This window comes from Cimex lectularius, unplaced genomic scaffold (genome assembly GCF_000648675.2).
Source record: "Cimex lectularius strain Harlan isolate CLEC.00 unplaced genomic scaffold, Clec_2.1 scaffold247, whole genome shotgun sequence".
NCBI classification, from domain to species: Eukaryota; Metazoa; Arthropoda; class Insecta; order Hemiptera; family Cimicidae; genus Cimex; species Cimex lectularius.
In genome coordinates this window covers 517,437-536,721 of record NW_019393016.1, presented here as the reverse complement: position 1 = coordinate 536,721, position 19,285 = coordinate 517,437, and the positions used below count along the sequence as shown (strand labels likewise).

At 36.1% G+C, this 19,285-nt stretch overlaps 1 protein-coding gene across 4 annotated transcripts in view; it reads right to left on the bottom strand.

The window, feature by feature from the left end:
* The window catches only part of LOC106668995 (alpha-actinin, sarcomeric), a 111,889-nt gene that overhangs the window by 13,823 nt on the left and 78,781 nt on the right, over positions 1 to 19,285 (bottom strand). For all 4 annotated transcript variants that reach the window (XM_014398231.2, XM_014398229.2, XM_014398230.2 and 1 more), the window contains exons 2-3: positions 13,100 to 13,334; positions 5,004 to 5,178 (exon numbers count right to left, since the gene is read on the bottom strand). In XM_014398231.2, coding sequence (XP_014253717.1) covers positions 5,004 to 5,178; positions 13,100 to 13,334 — 410 coding nt within the window. The remainder of the gene's footprint in view (positions 1 to 5,003; positions 5,179 to 13,099; positions 13,335 to 19,285) is intronic.

The window sequence follows — 19,285 nt, the reverse complement described above, 5'->3', positions numbered from 1 at the left end:
GTCTCGTCGTCATGGAGACCACACTACGACGCAGTCCAAGGCAGTCAATGGATCCTGATGAATGAACCCCACCGGGAAAACTTAGGACGAAGTTTCCACCCTAATATTCTCTGACTTTTACAGAAATTTGTAATTCCTTGATAGAAAGATAATTTTCGATTCAAATTATCATGACTGGACGCATAACTGTGAAAAGTTTGGTAAAATGTTGAGTTTTTGCGGTATCAAACTCGAAATTCTGGGTTATGACGGACTATTTTGCATCTTATGCTTTTTCCCTAAAAGCTGTATGTATTACATGAAAACGTTGTTTGTATTTATTGAAAAATCTATGTTCTTCAACGAAGAGACACTGCTTCGTGAAAAATAGATTTGTATCGATCGGAATTCTTCGAGTGGAGTGAAGTTATACAAGGCGTCGGCGGATGTCTAAGGCTTCTCAGTAAATAGAGATTGGACCAGAGTGATTAATCAACTGATCAAATGTTATACCATCACATTTTTTTTTAGCACGCATTAGAAAGAAATGCTTAAAATTTAACAATTCTTTTCTGTTTTATAAAACACTATTCTTAGATAAGAAAGCCAAAATGCTTCGAATGGAGTTCTTCTCTCTTGAAAAGTTGAAACGCTTTTGCTTCCGAACTGCTGAAGGTAGGGAAGACCATACCCCTTGTAAACGTGCGGAAAGCGGAAAATTTTTTTGATCTGCATATTCAAAATTTCAATTCGCATTTTGCGTTTCAGATATTTCTGAACAACTTTGGTTCCGTTCCTGATGCCGCAATATCATTTAACAATGAGGTCCTTTAGCGTGCGCACCTAGCCGTCAGGCCTTATCACACGTTTAGATTCTCAAGTTAGGAGCGACTCACCTCCGCACCGAATCTGCTTCTTCCATGAGGTTCGGTGGAGAAGCCCGCAAATCCACAGACTAACCGACAGACATGCGAACTTCTCCTGCTTGCCCCTTCCGAGGGGGTGGGTTAACATTGTGCGCTTAACCAGTGCCGCGCCTAAAGGGATATCCAAAAAGTGGTCGAAATGCATCAGCCAAGTCTCCCAAGCACTCAGTAGATAGACAAGTCTAATCCACTGGGTTTAGGGGATCCGTAGCGTCGAAACCTCCGGATGCGCTCCGGCCGCGGTTTCGATTTTAGTGGTATCTCTAGCACCCCCTAGAGGAGACTAGGTCTAGAGGAGACTACGGTAAAGGCAGCCCGAGATGACCACCACCCGACAAGCATCCACCCCCGTCCACCATTCCTCGCGCATTCGAGGAACGCAGTCATAGCTCTTCGATGGCTATACGCTCTCGGCGATCAGACCCTTCCGATTCTCGCGAGGTCGGGAGGTAATTCGGAGGCCATACACAAGTACTACGGTCCACGGCCTCTTCTCTAGGTACCCGCTAAGGGCCTCACCACTCAGCCACTGCATGCAGCTGGGCTTGAACTTGGAACGAAAATACACTGCCACGCAGTTCAGAAGGTTATGTCCCTCCCCCCGACCATATATAAATATATTTTGACAGGATCTGGTACCCTAACCCCTCTGATGCAGCATCCGCTGTCCGAGGTCTGCTCGCAAGCCAACAACTCCCTAAACACATCTCGAGGGACTAGGTGGGCGTAGTCTTGGCTTCCTCGCAACGCTGTACGCTTCCTTGGTCCTATCGTCCAAATGCATGGAGAGGATGCTTAAGGCAATCATGCGTGCCAGGAAACTCGTGCAGCTTGTGCTTTAGAGAGTGCGTCACGTTCAAGGCTACCTTGCAACCAATGATTGGGAAGGGTCTGCTGGAGTCTCCAATGATTTGAATTGAAAAAAGAGAGTACCGTATGAATTTCATCGTAATCGTACGAACGTTATCGCCTGCGCTTGCACAAAATGTGAGGAAGTTATACTACCGACCGACTTGATGTTTTTTTTTCATTTTATTTTATTTATTTATTTTTTTAATTATTTGCACCAAGACCAATTTTTGAAAGGTTCAGACAGAATTTATCGCGTTCGATCAAACCGATGACAGGACAATTGGAAATATTACCGTTCTTGAATGTTACTGTTGCAAGCAAACGCTTTAAAATTAAAAATTTTAAAAAACTTGAAACGTAATATGGATGGAGGATGCGTGTAAAAAGTACGCCTTTAATCCTTAATAGAAGGCCGTACATAGAACCATATTCTTGGATTAATGTTTGCTTCATTCATCCAGTGAAACGACGTAACGAATGATGTAATCTACCCGGCGACCAAATAGGTCATCCATTCGTATAATTAAGTACGTCGTTTTGTAGGGAAAACATTAAATTATAATTTTACCTATCTGATCATTCTTGCTGGCTTTATTGAACAACCATCGAACAATTATAAATACCACCGACATGAAGTTTGGATGACATATTTTGGGTGTGTTTACAGTGATCATATTTTAATGATTTATACATTTTATACAGAAAGTTCGGAGATATTTTATTGAATAAATGATCCAATGCCAAAATTAAAGATTCTTTTTTTACAATTTACAATTAAGAGCATAGTTTTCTACTACTCAGCTGTACACATCAGTCGTGATCATTTTGTTCACTTACTACATTTCAAACAATTTATATGCCCATTACAGTTCGTCGTCTGATTGACCAATTAACATTTTTCAATTAATTAATATTTATGAAAGGTATTGGTCGAGATAAAAAAAGTCAGGGTCACGAGCGGGATTCGAACCCACAATCTTCGGCTCAATATGCCGCTGCTCTACCATTTGAGCTATCGTGAACTCGATCCACTCGGAAACTAACCTTCCATCTCAATCCCACCTCTCGAATTTTCCCTCCTTTTTGCCATTTTTCAACGATAGCTCAAGTGGTAGAGCAACGGCGTATCGAGCTGAAGATCGTGTGTTCGAATCCCGCTCGTGACGCTGACTTTTTTTACCTCGACCAATACCTTTCATAAATATTAATTAATTGAAAATTTTATATGGTTGATTATAATGATAATAATTTTTAGTTATCATTTTGATATGTAAATGCAACAAAATCCTATAAAGTTTGAACAGTCTGCATAGTGAAAGAGGAAATTTGCAGCACAATTAAATACAATTATATAGTAAACAGATAGCACCGAAATCAGTGAAGAAACCAAGGGCAAAGTGGCAACCAAAAGACGGATAAATTAGCCAAGTTGGCACCTATTGTCCTTGGATAGGCATACCAATTGCCAAAAACGTGAATCCATTGGATTAAAAATAAGCCTAGGACAGAGACATGGAAAAATGTTCATGAAAATACCATTGCAGAAACAAACATCAATACTACGAAATCTAAGACGACAATTAGAATAATAGATGGACCCAGCATATTCTGGAGTCATATGCTTAGTCTTGGAGTAGTAGAAACAAGACTAGGACGATGTTGCCAGGAAGAAGAAGAGAGAGCGGAACATGTTCTCTGTTGGTGCGAAGTCTTATGTAGTCTAAAATTACTACTACAAGGAGAGAAAAAGTTGGGCCCTGACACAGAATTATGAACACCCTCAAAATATCACTATTGATATTTCTTTCAGATAAGATGATGTCGAGCAGTGAATTGTTACATAAAGCCCCAATCAAATTGATGCCTCCTCATTCCAGCCAGTCTTGTACTCCATAACATGGATGACCTTTCTTTGACTACCCATAATGACGCGACATGTCTGTAGCAAGACCGCTTTCGTCAACATAAATAATGGGTTTTTCCATCTCTTATGTATTCCTCAATTTTCTTCTTAAAAAGGGCTCCATTCTGAGCGTCTGCTTTGAAATGGATAATGTTTTTATGACTAAATCTAAAGAATGTACACGAGAGAAAGCTTTGTGATCTAGTAAAAAGCGTTAAGCTAAAGAGGGAAGTATGCCACCTATATCTTCGAATGAGAAGTAACAGATCGATGGAGACATAAACTACGGAATTACACTTCTCTAAAGAAGGATCACGTCAATTGAAATGAACTAAGTAAGTACGAAAAGAACAAAACGCCCGATGGCATCAGGGCTTGGGAAATATCAAACCCCCACTTCATCAACAAGTGCATCAACATACATTACAGATATAATACGTCATATAGTTTTTGGTGGGCTACAAAAAGCAATTTTGGTGCACAAAAGACCAATACTGGCCCCGGTGAGCAGGTCGTAATAGAGGCCGACACTTGTTCTAATCTTAATGATATCTTATTAGGGAAGTACAACCCGGTCTGCCAAGCTAAATTACATACCCAATCGCTTAAGAACCCTGATAAGATCGTAAACAGTCCGAAAACCATTAGCACGTAAAAAGGTCATACCCAAAAGTCAATGAATGCATCCAAAACGTGGAAAAACATAACAGCCTGACAATATCATGGATATCTGGCTGGGCACAAAGAGATTTTGTGTATTAAACAAGCATAGAAACTAGCCCGAGGATATGGAAGATCAACAATAATCCCAGAATGCATAATTGGAATAAAAAGGTCAAACGTAGACTCCTACATCTCACAATAGGTTCAAAAAGAACAGAAGAAGAAACGGACGTACGCTTGAGGTCCCAGGCATAGTCAACTCATAGCTATAGAATCCTCGACAAAAGTACCAAAAACATTGCTCCAGTTAGGCAGGAAAAAACTCAAGGTATTGATAGAGCTCTATGGTGTCTGAAAAACGTCTACGCGACTTGAGTATATTCAACAATGACAAAATTTTAGGTTATACAATCAGGAGGAGAATCTGCCACCTATATCTTCGAATGAGAAGCAACAGATCGATGGAGACATAAACTACGGAATTACACTTCTCTAAAGAAGGATCACGTCAATTGAAATGAACTAAGTAAGTACGAAAAGTACAAAACGCCCGATGGCATCAGGGCTTGGGAAATATCAAACCCCCATTTCATCAACAAGTGCATCAACATACATTTCAGATATAATACGTCATATAGTTTTTGGTGCGTACTTAATTCTACTTATCTGGTTTAAATTACCTTAGATGGAAGTTCTGAACGTTGACGTTCTTGTAAGGTGCTGTCTTCCTCTGGCACCAGAGCAGCAAGCCTTCCTTGGCCGTCATCTCCTCCACGGATATGTCCTGGATGGCGAAACGGAGGATGATGGTCCAGATCATGCCGAGGGTCATTTTCAAGTTACCGTCGACAATTTCTGAAACACAAAAAGACAATATGACAGCGAGACGACAAAGACGTCGTGTAATTAACTTTAAGAGCCCCTACGGAACACGGGCCGAGTGTAATGAACCGAGCACAGGTCAGAAATCTCATTCCTCCTTTGTGCACCCCTCAAACCGTTACAATTCCTTCAGATGTGTTTACACCTTCTGGAAAGTTTTTTTTTAGAAATAATCTTGAATCTTTAGTGTGAAGATCGAGATACAACAAAAGCTTTGAGTAGTATTAAGTGCAAAATTACAAATTTCTCAAAGATTCAAATAATTTGTAGCACGGTCGTTTCCGATGATTTTGTGTCACAATATTAAGGCCATCAACTAGCAGACCCCGACCGGAAATCTCACAATTCCAATAATTGTAAAGCAAAACGCATCTTCAATTCGAAAAATTTGAACTTGAAATATTTTATTGTCTCTATGCTTTATTTGGCATTTTTAAAATATAATCATTGTATGTACAAAATATATTTTAAAAAATTTTGACACGGCCAAAATGTTTATATATTTCATGCCTAAAGCGAAAAAAAGTATCTAAACTGAACATGGTTGCTCGTCCATATCATACCGGATAATTTCAACATAAAACCAGAAAAACATACGCATGAACTGGTTCTTGAATCAATATGGATTCGATCTTTAGTAGTTCACGTCCTACTGTTCGGATCACTATTTAGTGCTTAAGGGTTCCAATGTTGGAAAGAGCATGTAATTGAATAAAACTAATAAGGATATTTTTGTAACGGCTGAACAAACCTATAGGATGACAGTAAACAGGACAAGGGTGTCGACAATCTATTGAAAACCTGCTTCTCTTTTTTGGAGGGTTTTTGTTAGATGTCTTACCCTCGGGCCTACCACATCTGTCCAAACATCTACTTGATCAAGTTCACCGGAGGCAACCAATTATTTAAATGAACTTCGGATTCTTTACAATTCAGAACACAAAACAGAGCTAAATTAAATTTCATATATAAAATTAAAAAAAAAAAATGAACGAATGATTTCGATGAACTTAGGAAATATGTACTTCAGTATTTGGTGTGCCAGGATGATCAAACTCAAGTATTAGTCAAGTATTTATTTTGTTATTATTAAAATATAGAGAATACTCCTAATTACTAGTTTTAGAATAGTGCAAGCAGGAGACAAACAATCAGGAAGTGTATTAAAATTAAAGTTGTTTACTCAATTAAACGCAATTTTATCTTAATTTCGGATAACTTCATCGGTTTTGTCGACAGTTAGTTTTATTTATTGAATACATAATGGATAACATCATAAGCTAATAGTACCATAATAAATAAATTCACCGGTGCCATTATTCTTAAAGCTAATAAAGAAAAAGTTTTACGTAAGCGTTAAAATACGAATTTATACTGCAAAAAGACAAGAAATCGTTTGCATGTTCTTCTTCGTTTAATTCATATTTGAGAGAAATATTTATTTTGTAAATATTAAATTTATATATATAAAAGGTTTTGATCATTTATTGATAAATAAAAAAAATTGTTTGCTGTGAAAATATATTTTAAAAATCGGGATCAAATGTCATCAGTTGGTTAGTAGAGATAATTGTCTTCGATAGCTATTTTTAATATTTTAATTTATTTAGATAATACCGAAGGCTCAAAGATTCATAAAGCAATTTTAATATAAATGTATTTTTTGCGATGATTGATTTATTGAGTCCGTTTCTCGCTGGTTGATGTAGGTTAGAAAAATGTTTCTCTGCTATTTCGAAAGCATGTTATCAGTATCCCGGCTAACGACTAGAAAAAAAGAAGGCACGTGTTATTAGATCTCAAATTCATTTCAAAATAAATACACCCAGCTATATGAATTTTTATCCAAAGCTGGTTTGAGTAGGAAAATGAATTAATTTTATTATTTATTTAATTCACTAGTTTCGTGGTCCGCTTGACCAATTAATATCTTACATTTAATTATGGTTTTTAGTTGAGATAAAAAAGCCAATGGCTCGAGCGGGATTCGAACCCACGATCTTCGGCTAGATACGCCGCTGCTCTACCACTTGAACTATCGTGAACTCGATCCACTCGGACACTAACTTCCCATCTCAACCCCACCTTTTGAATTTTCCCTCCTTTTTGCCATGCCAAATGGAAGGTGGGTTATTATATTATATTCATATTTTGTATTGAAATTCTAGTATATCGTTGGTTCGCATACAATCTAATATGTAAAATATTGTAAAGTTAAGCCATTCGCTAGATTTGGTTGATTTATATTGTGTTAATTGTATTATTTACATGTTTGATATTGTGATAGATAATCGATCAGTTCGTACTGACAAACTAAATGATAGTGTATTTGTTAAGCAATACATGGGGAATCTTTAACAACTGGAAGGCCACTTAGTACACCAAACATTTGCATTAGCATTTAAAGTTTTTTTTTGTACAGTAATTGCAGTTCCGCTTACATGTATTATCATAACGAGTTTACGATAATTATCCGTTTTGAAAATCGCATACATCAAGCTTTCTTTTCATTATCGTAGCTGCTTTCGACGTCACTTTTTTGTCAATAATGTCTAATAGTCTACAGTTCAAAATCATTTTAAGAATTTTACGACGTTTAAATATTAAACTGTTGAAATAACAATTTTCTACCAATTTTCTTATTATTATGAGCATATCTTCCTCATTATTTTTTTTTTTTTACGACGGTTTGCAACAGCGGAGGTTGTATAAACCCTCAGGGTGTCGGTGTTTTTGAAAAAAGCCCATTTGTAAGTAAGTCGGGTTCGAATGCAGGGTTGCTGGATTCGAACCCGTGACCTTTACCTTACAGCGATAGCGCCGTGTGAACGCGTAAACCCTTGCGGCCACCGACGCTCCATCTTCCTTATTGTTTTACTCTTAAGTTTTGATTTCGCCAGCTCGCAAGTTCAGCACTACAATGCTTATTTTTTTTTTTTTTTTTTTTTTTTTTTTTTTTTTTTTTTTTTTGCTGGGGCTTCCGACGTCTAGGTCATTTCAGCCCCCCACTAAATCTATATTTTATATTCTATACCCGTTCAAACACAACATTCATACAAATAAATACATTTATACACTTAAATACATCCATACAGTTCACACATTCCGTTTGGTCGGTGGAGTACTTGATATTCCTCCACCGACCTACACTTAAACTAAACTATTGTAGATTGGGGTCGATGGGGTACTTTTATGAATATTCCGCCATCGACCACAACAATGCTTATTCTACTGATTCACCGGTTTTAAAATATAATTTAGCTCTTTTTGTATTAAAAAGGAAGATTAGCATTCGATGGATTTTAGGGTGTTTACAGGTCAAAAGATGCCCAATTGGATATACAACTTGGAATGCAGTTTTACTAGTTAGAGTTGCACAATTTGAACGTTTGATTGTTGTTTTCATCGACAACATTTCCTTTAAAGTAATATAGACATGGTGTAAGAGTTTCATATACTAATGCAGACAGGATCGACCAGACAATTTATTTGTTTCAACAAATCCAGTCCATCATTACAAGTCGTAGGAAAAAAAGGCAATGAGGCGTGAGAACAGCTCACGCCTCTTAAATCCCGCTTTATCCTACATTACGTGTAATAATGACAGGTCGAGGGAGAGAAAACATAAACGGAGCCGTTTCGTGACACCGCCCGTTTTCTAGAATTGCCCTGGATAGAAATTTCGGTTAAATGGACTCGCTCGCCTTATCTGGGACGAACAGCAGGGCCGTTTTCAATTTGATCGTGTACAACAATCGTTTCGAATTGTAAAGCTCGGCGTATGGACCGGGCGATTATAAATAATACTAATATGCTTGAAAACAACAATAGAGACAAAAGTAAACCAATTAGAAAAATATGGATACGAAGAACATGACACATTCAAACACATTCAAAAGTCGTTTTGGAAATTGATCCTCATGATAATTACGACTACTTAAAATACTAAGAAAGAATTATAATATACAAAGAGGATGGCAGTTATGGCAGTTTCAGGGCACAAGTTTCATACAAAGCCAGTAGAACAAGTTGAACTGAAAATTACTATACTTGTTATTAACGGCTTGAACAGAAAAATACCTAGTCATAAGTTAAAAAAGCAATTTTGAAAAGTATCACTAGACGCAACTAAGAATTGTAAAATAAATTAGATATATTATCACGTCTGAGTGGAAAATAGCAGCTTGGCATTAGTCACCTAGATCAGACTTAAAGATGAATCACATAGTTGTCATAATTAAAAACACGAAAGCTTAAGTGGTTAGAACAGCGGCGTATTGAGCCTAAGGCCGTGGGTTCGAATCGCGGTCCTGACATTTCATCTCAACCAAGACCGTAGATAAAAAGAATAATTACTTAAAGGTGAGGTTAAGGTAAGTGAGAAGTTCAAGACTAACTAAGAACTTTAAATTAATTAAGGTTTTTAATTGAGATAAAAAAGTCAGTGTCACGAGAGGGATTCGAACCCACGAATTTCGGCTAGATACGCCGCTGCTCTACCACTTGAGCTGTCGTGACCTGGATCCACTCGGAAACTAACTTCCCATCTCAACCCCACCTTTCGAATTTTCATCCTTTTTGCCATTTTTCAAATGTCGTGTAATCTATTTGATTCTCGGCGACAAATGAAATGGCCAGGAGAGCTTTAGTGAGGGTATACTTCATTTTAACTCATCAAATTCACTAGTTTTCGTGGTCCGCTTGTCCAATTAATATCTTTCAATTAATTAAGGTTTTTAATTGAGATAAAAAAGTCAAAGTTCATTTGTTGCCGAGAATCAAATAGATTACACGACATTTGAAAAATGGCAAAAAAAGGAGAGAAAATTCGAAAAAGTGGGGTTGAGATGGAAAGTTAGTTTCCGAGTAGATCGAGGTCACGACAGCTCAAGTGGTAGAGGAGAGGCGTATTTAGCCGAAGATTGTGGGTTCGAATCCCGCTCGTGACACTGACTTTTTTATCTCAACTAAAAACCTAATTAATTGAAAGATATTAATTGGTCAAGCGGACCACGAAGACTAGTGAAATTAACTAACAACGTCATACCGAAAATATAACACAAGAAACAATTAAAGCATTCTATTAGGGGATTACAAACTACCTCAAAAAATATTGGCCATGGCTAAACAAAGGTCGTAGGTTCTAATCCCGCCGCTCCTGACATAACTTTTCATCTCAACCAAGACCTTAGATAAAATGATTAGTTACTTAAAGGTAAGGTTACGGTAAGAGAAGTTGAAGATGAACTAAGAGCGTCATACCGACAATATAACACAAGAAATAATTAAAGCATTCAATAAGGATTACAAATTACCTCAAAAAATATGGGCATGGCTAAACTAGACTCCATATGTATAGGTTTAATGAGCAACCTTAGTGTAAAGTTTGGGGGCGTTAATTGATCTGCGAATTTACTGATGAACTGAACTTATCATTTAATATGGTTTGTCTCCAGTCTTCAGTTTTTCAATTCATATAAGGTGCATTAGTATGCAATCGTAAGTGATCATTTGATGATTTTAACGACTGTCAGATGCAGAAAGAACCTGTTTTAAAGACGTAACCACCTCAAGCCAACATCAAGACTACGCCTCATTTAAAAATTACTGTGGTAACTTTAATAAATTCATATCCAAAAATGATTTGAAGATTTTGAAGACTTGTTTTTATTGGAAAAGTACGAAGTCGTAAGATGTTAAGCAATTTTGAACACAGAGTAACATTAAACGCAATTAAGAAACGAGAGACTGACCAATTATAGAACAAATTAGGCATATTATCACGACCTCTGAATGGAATATAAGGAAAATGTAGGAAGGTGATGAGCTGGCAGCCGGTCAATAGTCATCTAGATTGTATAGGAATTTAAAGAAGTGGTAATCATTGGAAGAACATTGGGGAAAGAATGAGAAAGTACAAGAACAGGAATAAAATCGAAGAATTTCATGCCAAACATATGATGACAAATGAAATAAAGACTGGGCATGACAGAACAAGTCACTCGAGGCTCTATATAACGGACAAACTTGATGCAAAAGTTGTTTTTGGTTGCTCTGCGAGTGGATGAATATTGAAAGAATCACGGATTACTGTATTGGACTACATCTTCTGGCATCTTCTCTCTATAGTTCCTCATTGAAGATGGCGTAAGGCCGAAATACATGTGCGATCGTCAAATAGATCAAACATTGGATAACATTTTTGACGAGTCTCCGGTTCTTTAAAATTGCAGTAAAAATCTAATTTACGACAGGATCAGTTCCAAACGAAGACCACTGACAGTTTCAAAAAAGGTATTATCTTTTAACAAATTTATATCACAAAATGATTTAAACAGTTTTACAACGTTATTTGCAACAGTTTCAATTTTATTGCAACAAAAATCATTCAAAATATCCATGCTGCGTTAAGCTAGATAGGTGTTGGGATTTTAGGGGCATTTGTTTAAAGAAAGCGTTAGCTTTAGCCAATGCATACATCAGAATTTATCTGCCTATCCTCACTGTACTCGTCTTTCAGGCGCGTATCTGAATTTCCATTGAACCATTTTCCGTGTGTCGAAGGATAGGCAGTTCAAATTATAACGACCATATTTCAGGTTTATCGCCCAGAGAAAAAAAAAAAATCAAGAAAATTGTTCGTTGTTTTAAAGTTTAGTTCTGGGTTTAGAATTTTTTATTTAGAACTTGTTTATTTTTTAAACTATTTATTTTTCTACTTTTAGTTTATCAATAAATGTATTATTTTAACCAAAAATAATTTACCGAAAAGTAATAGCTAAAAATTGCCTTTTTTCTGATCTATAAGAAATTGGTAACCACAAATTATCTCTCTAACTTCATCTACTTTTCAATCAAAATAAATAATAGGATCAAAAACTTTTTATTAATATAAAGAAATATAACAGAATCATAACATAGCCGTAAAACGTGGAGGGTTTAGGTCAAGCGTAAAAAAATTATGAAAGGGAAATATTCAATTCCAAAAAATTTTATGCAATATAATATTTCAATGATGCAGGCATATTAATATGTAATATATTTGTACGAGTCGCATTATACTTACAATATCATGACATTTTCATTTGTTACAATACAATAAAATAGATCTTGCTCGGCATCTGGATAAATAGAATTTAAATACAATCTAATTTAATACAATTTAAATACCGATCTAGCTGGTGTGCATTTTTTAGTGCAGGAAATGAAAAAAATAAACTTCATCGTGGGACTTAAAGCTTCCTTAAATAACCATTTTTGAATAAAAATAATTTATTCAAAACAAGATTTAAGCTTAATAAGAATATTCAAATGTACAAATGTCTATTAAAAAACATGTACACAAAATAGGGATAATTACGGTACACAGGTACACAAAGTAAAAAATAGTCTACAATACAAATAATGGAAATAAAACTACAAAGAGACAGGGCTCGGCGGATAAAGAAGAAGGGAAAGAATTTCGAAGGTTGAAAGCACAGATGAGGTAGGAACTAAATGCAATAGTTTTTATGCAAAAATGTGGATTAATAAGGTCTACTGAGGCGTCAATACATAGAAAAATTATTCTTATAAAGTAGAGGGCGACCAGGAAGGAAGATAAGATTATGAAGAACGCAAGATTGTGAAGCTAACCAAAACTGAGCGTTTAACTTTTCAGGTAACATTGGAAAAACAGGAAAGTCAGATGATCTACTAACGGAAATTTTAATCAGAAGATGCAATTTGTACAGTCGATCAGGAGCAAGAACAAGGCCTCATAGAAATGAAAAAATCGAAATATTTGAAACTTGGACCGAGCTTTATTCTCTAGACGTTGTTAGTAGCATGATTCTCTGGATGATCAGTGCGCCTAGATCTTTTATAATATGGTATTTTTATTTTCGGCTCTTACCTTCGGCACCGATGGAGACGAGCTTAACTCCTTTGCTGGCGATGAAGTTCAACGCCTTGTTGACGTTCGCGATATTGTGGACGCGCATTTTCCCCCTGTCGGGCTTGGGGAGGGTTTCACCCGAAATCACCTCGAGGAGAAGCATGAGTTTAAGACCGTTCCTGAAGTCCTCTTCGATGTTCTCGATGGACGTGCCCGCCTTGCGAAGATGCGAGTTGCACCAGGCTGTGAACGTCTGCAACAAAAAAAAATTATTAATAAAAACTGGAGACTGGAGACTAATACACAAAAGAGACAAACAGCAAACTTAAATTTGGTAAAGGTGTGGTTTCCACAATCATATAAACCAGTTCGGTTGGATTCTGAGATTGTAAGGTTCAATTGACACATTCCATTAAAAAGCAAACCAATCGACGAACAGAACAACCGACCGGAACAAACAACGAAAATACCAGACTTATTTCCACAAAGAAGAAAGACACCGCCGACACATCTTTTCCCGCTTAACTTTTTACAAGCGTACCAAGACATGACTAACGAAATAACGCCCAGACCAAACCATTGAAAATGGCGAAATGACGAATCACGCCTAACGAACAAAACTAGCGACGCGGGCCAGCTAGATTACGAACCTTGGTTTGTGAACTAAAAATCTAACTTTTCTATTGGAATAAAACCATTGCTTAAAAATTTAGTTGTTTCTTTTATTTTCAGAGAGAGAGAGAGAGAGAGAGAGAGAGAGAGAGAGAGACGTACAGAGAGAGAGAAATAAGGTAGAGCAAGATTGTGGAAAATATGAGCAGAGAAAACATGAAAAAGGACTTTACTTATCTATTTTTCATGTTTTCTCTGCTCATATTTTCCACAATCCTGCTCTACCTTTTTCTCTCTGTCTGTACGTCCTTCTCTCTCTCTCTCTCTCTCTCTCTCTCTCTTTCTTTTGTGTCTCTTTTTCATTCCATATTTACCTTTTTTCCCACTTTCTTTCCTTTTCGTGCTCGTTCTCTCTCACTCTCTCTCTCTCTCTCTCTCTCTCTCTCTCTCTCTCTCTCCTTGATTAATTTTTTGTTTCACTTCATTATTCTTTATTTACCATTTCTTTTTATGTCTCACTTTCTTCCTTTTTCGGTTTCTTTGACTTTGTCTCTGTCTTTCTGTCTCCCTTCCTCTAACACACACTCTCTCTCTCTCTCTCTTACTCTCTCTATATCTATCTATCCCTCTATCTATCACTGGTTCTTTTAATCTTCCTCTTATTTGATAACCATTTTTATTCCCTGTTTACGTTTTATTATCTTCCACTTTCTTTCCTGAGTATAAAGGAAGTATGCCTTGCGTCATAATACAATAACAGTGCTTTAAATGTGTGTATTTTAGTTTATGAGCAGATGAACAGGACGTCAAGCTTTTCAGATGTCGCTTTTTTTATATATGACAGGCCGACAACTTTCCCCTTGGGGTCACGTCGTGACAATTCGTTTATTTGTTACGTCCCAAATAGATAGCCGGCCCCTCTAAATGAAAAGCACAAACACTTCGACCGTATCGTTCCTGACAATGGATATCAAGCATCTTAAAAAAAATAATTGCCAGCGTGCGGCAGATAGATTCGCCGAGTCCAGGCAGATGCATCACAATTCTGGATGAAAAACTGGTCAATGACATACAAAAAAGTATTTGTAATTTTTCTTTTCCAAATTTCTTCACAATTGATCCAAAGCTTAAGTAAAATGGTATTTTCTGTTGTTCCATAAAATCATCTCATATTATCATGTTGTGATCACCCTTACCTCATCTATAGGTACTAGGAAATTAAGCCGTGGCTCTCGCACCTCGACCTATATAGGTCTATTGTCCTCTTCTAACATTGGTAGAGGTCACTAATCAGATTTAAGCTGTTAATCAGTTTCCATTGCCCGGCTAGTGGTTCTTTTGTTTTGGAAATTGCTCGCAGGTTTTCATCGTAGTAGAATCTCAAAGTAACGTAGAATGTGTCTCTTCCTCATCTTTGAAAAATCTGTACAAAAGCCTTCTTAGGCTACAGTATCCAGACAGGATGCTTAGACAAATTCGAGTTCAGTTATCCACTATACTAATTTTGTCGAGTAGGTGTTGATAACGCAGAATTTGTACTAATTAAGAATCCATTTTATAACGTGTCATTTTTTGTTGCATAACGCTATACCACAGTAGGTTTGAGATAGACATATTCACAACGGCTGTACTTTTAGCAAGTTTGTGACCCCATTAACCCGGTGTACTTTAATGACCGGGATCGAAACGTAGGTCAGAACATTACTGTCACTGTCTCCTTCCCAGGACTCCATATAACTCCAGACACATTTTGCCTTCATCTCACATGATGTTAAACCGTTCTGTCTGCCTGTCACAGTGTTTTGATATTTTCTTAGGGCGGATTCCAAGATTTTTATTTCTCTGGCCCAGTGTTCACTCGCTACAATTTTCGTCTGTAAAACCGTGGTGTATCTGTCAAGGTGTATAGTTTGGTATTTGGAATTCATAGGACTATGTTACATATGCACTTCCCTGTTTTAAGCCGCCTGTGTACCAAAGAGAATTCTCTTGTTGGTATAATGTTAGGCAATGAAAAGGGCTATATTCCTATAGATTGCCCTCCAACAAACTCTACGAAGTAACGCATTGTTGAAAACTTCTAAATTTTATTTTATATCTAGACCCGTTTATTCAGTGAATGCATTCAGAAATGTAAGTAATAAATCAAGCCTATGCTTAATGTATATTTTGGTCAGTCCTTTACCCTACTGATGCTATGTTAAAATTGAATTTAATAACATGCGATTTTCAATACTGCTCTTCTGAAAAAAAGTAAAAGTATAAAGGTAGTTTATGTTATGATTATTCAAAATATTCGTTTTAAAATCCAATAAAAGTTTTATTAGAACCTTTGCATTACATGGAGATCTATGACATCTATCATACTTATATGTAGAAACGTATATTATTGTACTTGGAGATTGAAATTATATATCTCTAATCCAACTTATGTAATTGTTTATACACATTTGCTTTAAGCTGTATAATGTACAATGATGATAGACAAGCACAAAGGATTTTTGTTTGGTTTTCCAAAATATTAGGACAACATATATTTTTACGCCGTTTATGGTTTAAAACATATATATTAACTTATTCAGACTGAATGTTTTGAGTACTATATGCTCAGAAATTTTCATAATATCTCAATACCTCTGTCCATTCATTCTATGATTTTTGCCGTTACGGATCACTACTAGACCTTCACTTTGTTTTTGTTTTTCTGCGGTCGGACGTTACATTTTCCACAGAAAACTATCGTAATAAAAACAGACGTGGTGGAATTGAACGACCGAAGGTTATGCAATGCCTTAAAATCCCTGCGTAGGAAACAATGGATGTACGTCATTTATATAAAAGCGAAACCCGCTTGAAAGCATGATCGGCTGAATATTTAGAAGAGACCGCACAGGTTTACAAGAGTATTCAATAATGTGCAATGATAATCATTTAAAAAAAAGAATAATACTTTAAGAAGACGCCCATTTGGAAAACTGATTATATATGTCACATAAGCCAGATACTGTAAGGAAAGACGAATGACTCCATTTTATTTTCTATTTGAAATTATCAACCGCAGTTTTCAGTAAATAAAACGTAAACGCAAAAAGTCACACTTAACTAATTTTGTCATCGCGGATCAACTTGGTCAGTGCCGTAATTGCGTTTCGTGTTCACGTCGTGTTCAGTATTAGTGCCTGCGAGAAGATAAAACCCATCTAACAGACCAGACAGCGAGGATGGGCAGACCAGATGGATCGGTGACGAATAAATTACAGGCTCATCACTCCTCAGACCACACAGAGAAGTCCCAAAAACCCTTAAGTATCTCGGTTTATCGGTTGCCTGTAAACAAACCAAGGAACTTACGATGTTTGTTGATCGACCTGCAGATAATCTATGTGGAGTTTCAATCTTCATGGAGGTCATTAGACAGGTGAAGAAAGGAAAAGCCTAATTGTTGGGTTCAGCTTTCGTCAACTTTTAGTGCCATCATCAGGGCTTTCCCAAGAGTGCAGAAAACGATTAACATGGGAAAACTATTGTAAAAACGTCTTGGGTTTAAGATTATGAAGCTAGTGGACTAACCATAGGTTGGAACCTGAGGCGACGGTGTTTGTCGCTCTTTCTCTCATTAATGTTAATCCTGTACATAGTCTTTATAAATAACTATAATTCTAGTCAAAATACTCTTTGATCATAAATGTTACCTATAAGAAATTGCTAGTCAGAACAAAATTGTTGCACCACAGTCATATGGATTTTTATTAGCGAGATGTCTATTTTCACCATGTTAAATGTAATATGCTGGTCATGTGCTTCATAACCTTAAACCCAAGACGTTTTTACAATAGTTTTACCATGTTAATCGTTTTCTGAACTCTTGGGAAAGCCCTGATGATGGCACTATAAGTTGCCGAAAGCTTGATGAAACCATCAATTAGTCTTTTCCTTTCTTCACTTGTCTAATGACCTCCATGAAGATTGAAACTCCACATAACCCAAGGAAACTGCTGATTTTTAAGTAAAATAGGTTTAAACTTGAATATCCGCGCAGAAATTCCCAAATAATAGAGCAAAATAAAGAAAAATAATAGAGACAACAAAAATTTAGCCTGTGTTTTCCAAGCTCAATTGCTATTATTCAGTTAAAACGAATCGGTCTAACAAACAAATTAAACCTTTAAGGAATTATTAACCCAGGTTTATCGTTCATTTATTTTCTATGCAACAAATATCTATCAGACGTAATAAAAAATCTGGAATTGATTAACCAACATTCAGGAGATAAAATATTATTGTTCGGGCAATTAAAGTCAACGATCTTTTTCAAAGAGTTTATTGTAGCAATAACTGCCAATATTTCACAATCTTGATATCTCTACGTGATATTATTAATTAGCTTTTTTATTACGTAAAAACAATATTTGGTAAATAGTTTTGATTGTAATGCAAAGAGAATGTAGACTTTACATAAATATCTCTTGGGTCAAAATGTCACCGGGTGATTGATGAAGTGATTAATTATTTTGTCCATATATATACTTATTTTTATATTGAAAAAAAAACGTGATTAAATATCTAAGATTGGATGATATGATGCCAATTAAAATTTCACGGTTAGTTTAGTAGAATTTGTTCGTTACTTATCACGTCCTAACTTTCCCGCTGGTTTATCTTCGTCAGAAGCGTATATCCTTCCGTGTTTCAAAACCAGATGTTATCAAAATCGCCGCTTATGAAGGAATTTAAAAATAAGAAAAAGTCATTAAAACAGTATTTCAATAAAAACCTTAAATTTTATAAGATTTAAAAGTTAAAACTTTACCTTTTTATATATAAAGGAACCTGGTAAATATTTTTTTTATTAATTAAGGTTTTAAGTTGAGATAAAAAGTCACTGTAACAAGCGGGATTCGAACCCACGACCTTCGGCACCTTTTGAATTTTCCCTCCTAGGTGGGGTTGAGACCTTCCACAAATGTGGGATTGAGATGGGAAGTAAGTGCCGAGGGGATCGAAGTCACGATAGCTCAAGTGGGAAGAAGAGGCGAAGGTCGTGGGTTCGAATCTCGCTCGTGACACTGACTTTTATATCTCAACTTAAAACCGTATTTAATTGGATGATATTAATTGGTCAAGCGGACCACGAAAAATAATGATTTTTTTTATATTTGGGCTTGGGCTTACCAATTCTACCTGGTGATATCATCAAAAGTCCAGAGTTCCATTTACATTTCTGTCATTAATCCAAAACTACACATATCAAAATGTACATAGTTCTGAATAATCATTCGGGCAATTCGCATTGGACTGTCTATGAGAAAGCCACAAAAAATTATTTCTGTATAAAAACAAATTTCATACAGTATATAAGTGGAGGCATCCATATATTTAATAAACATGTTTGGGTATGGCATTTCACTAAAATGACTCTCTTGACAAATTAAGGTAATGCAGTTGTAAAAAAATGAGAATAATCGACCAGAAATTAAAACGAAAACACAGTTAAATAAAATTGCTGAATGCTTTCAATTTATAGAACAGTTATGCGTCGATAAAAGTTAAAATGAAATCGTATGCATAATCTAATAATGTACTATTTTTTCG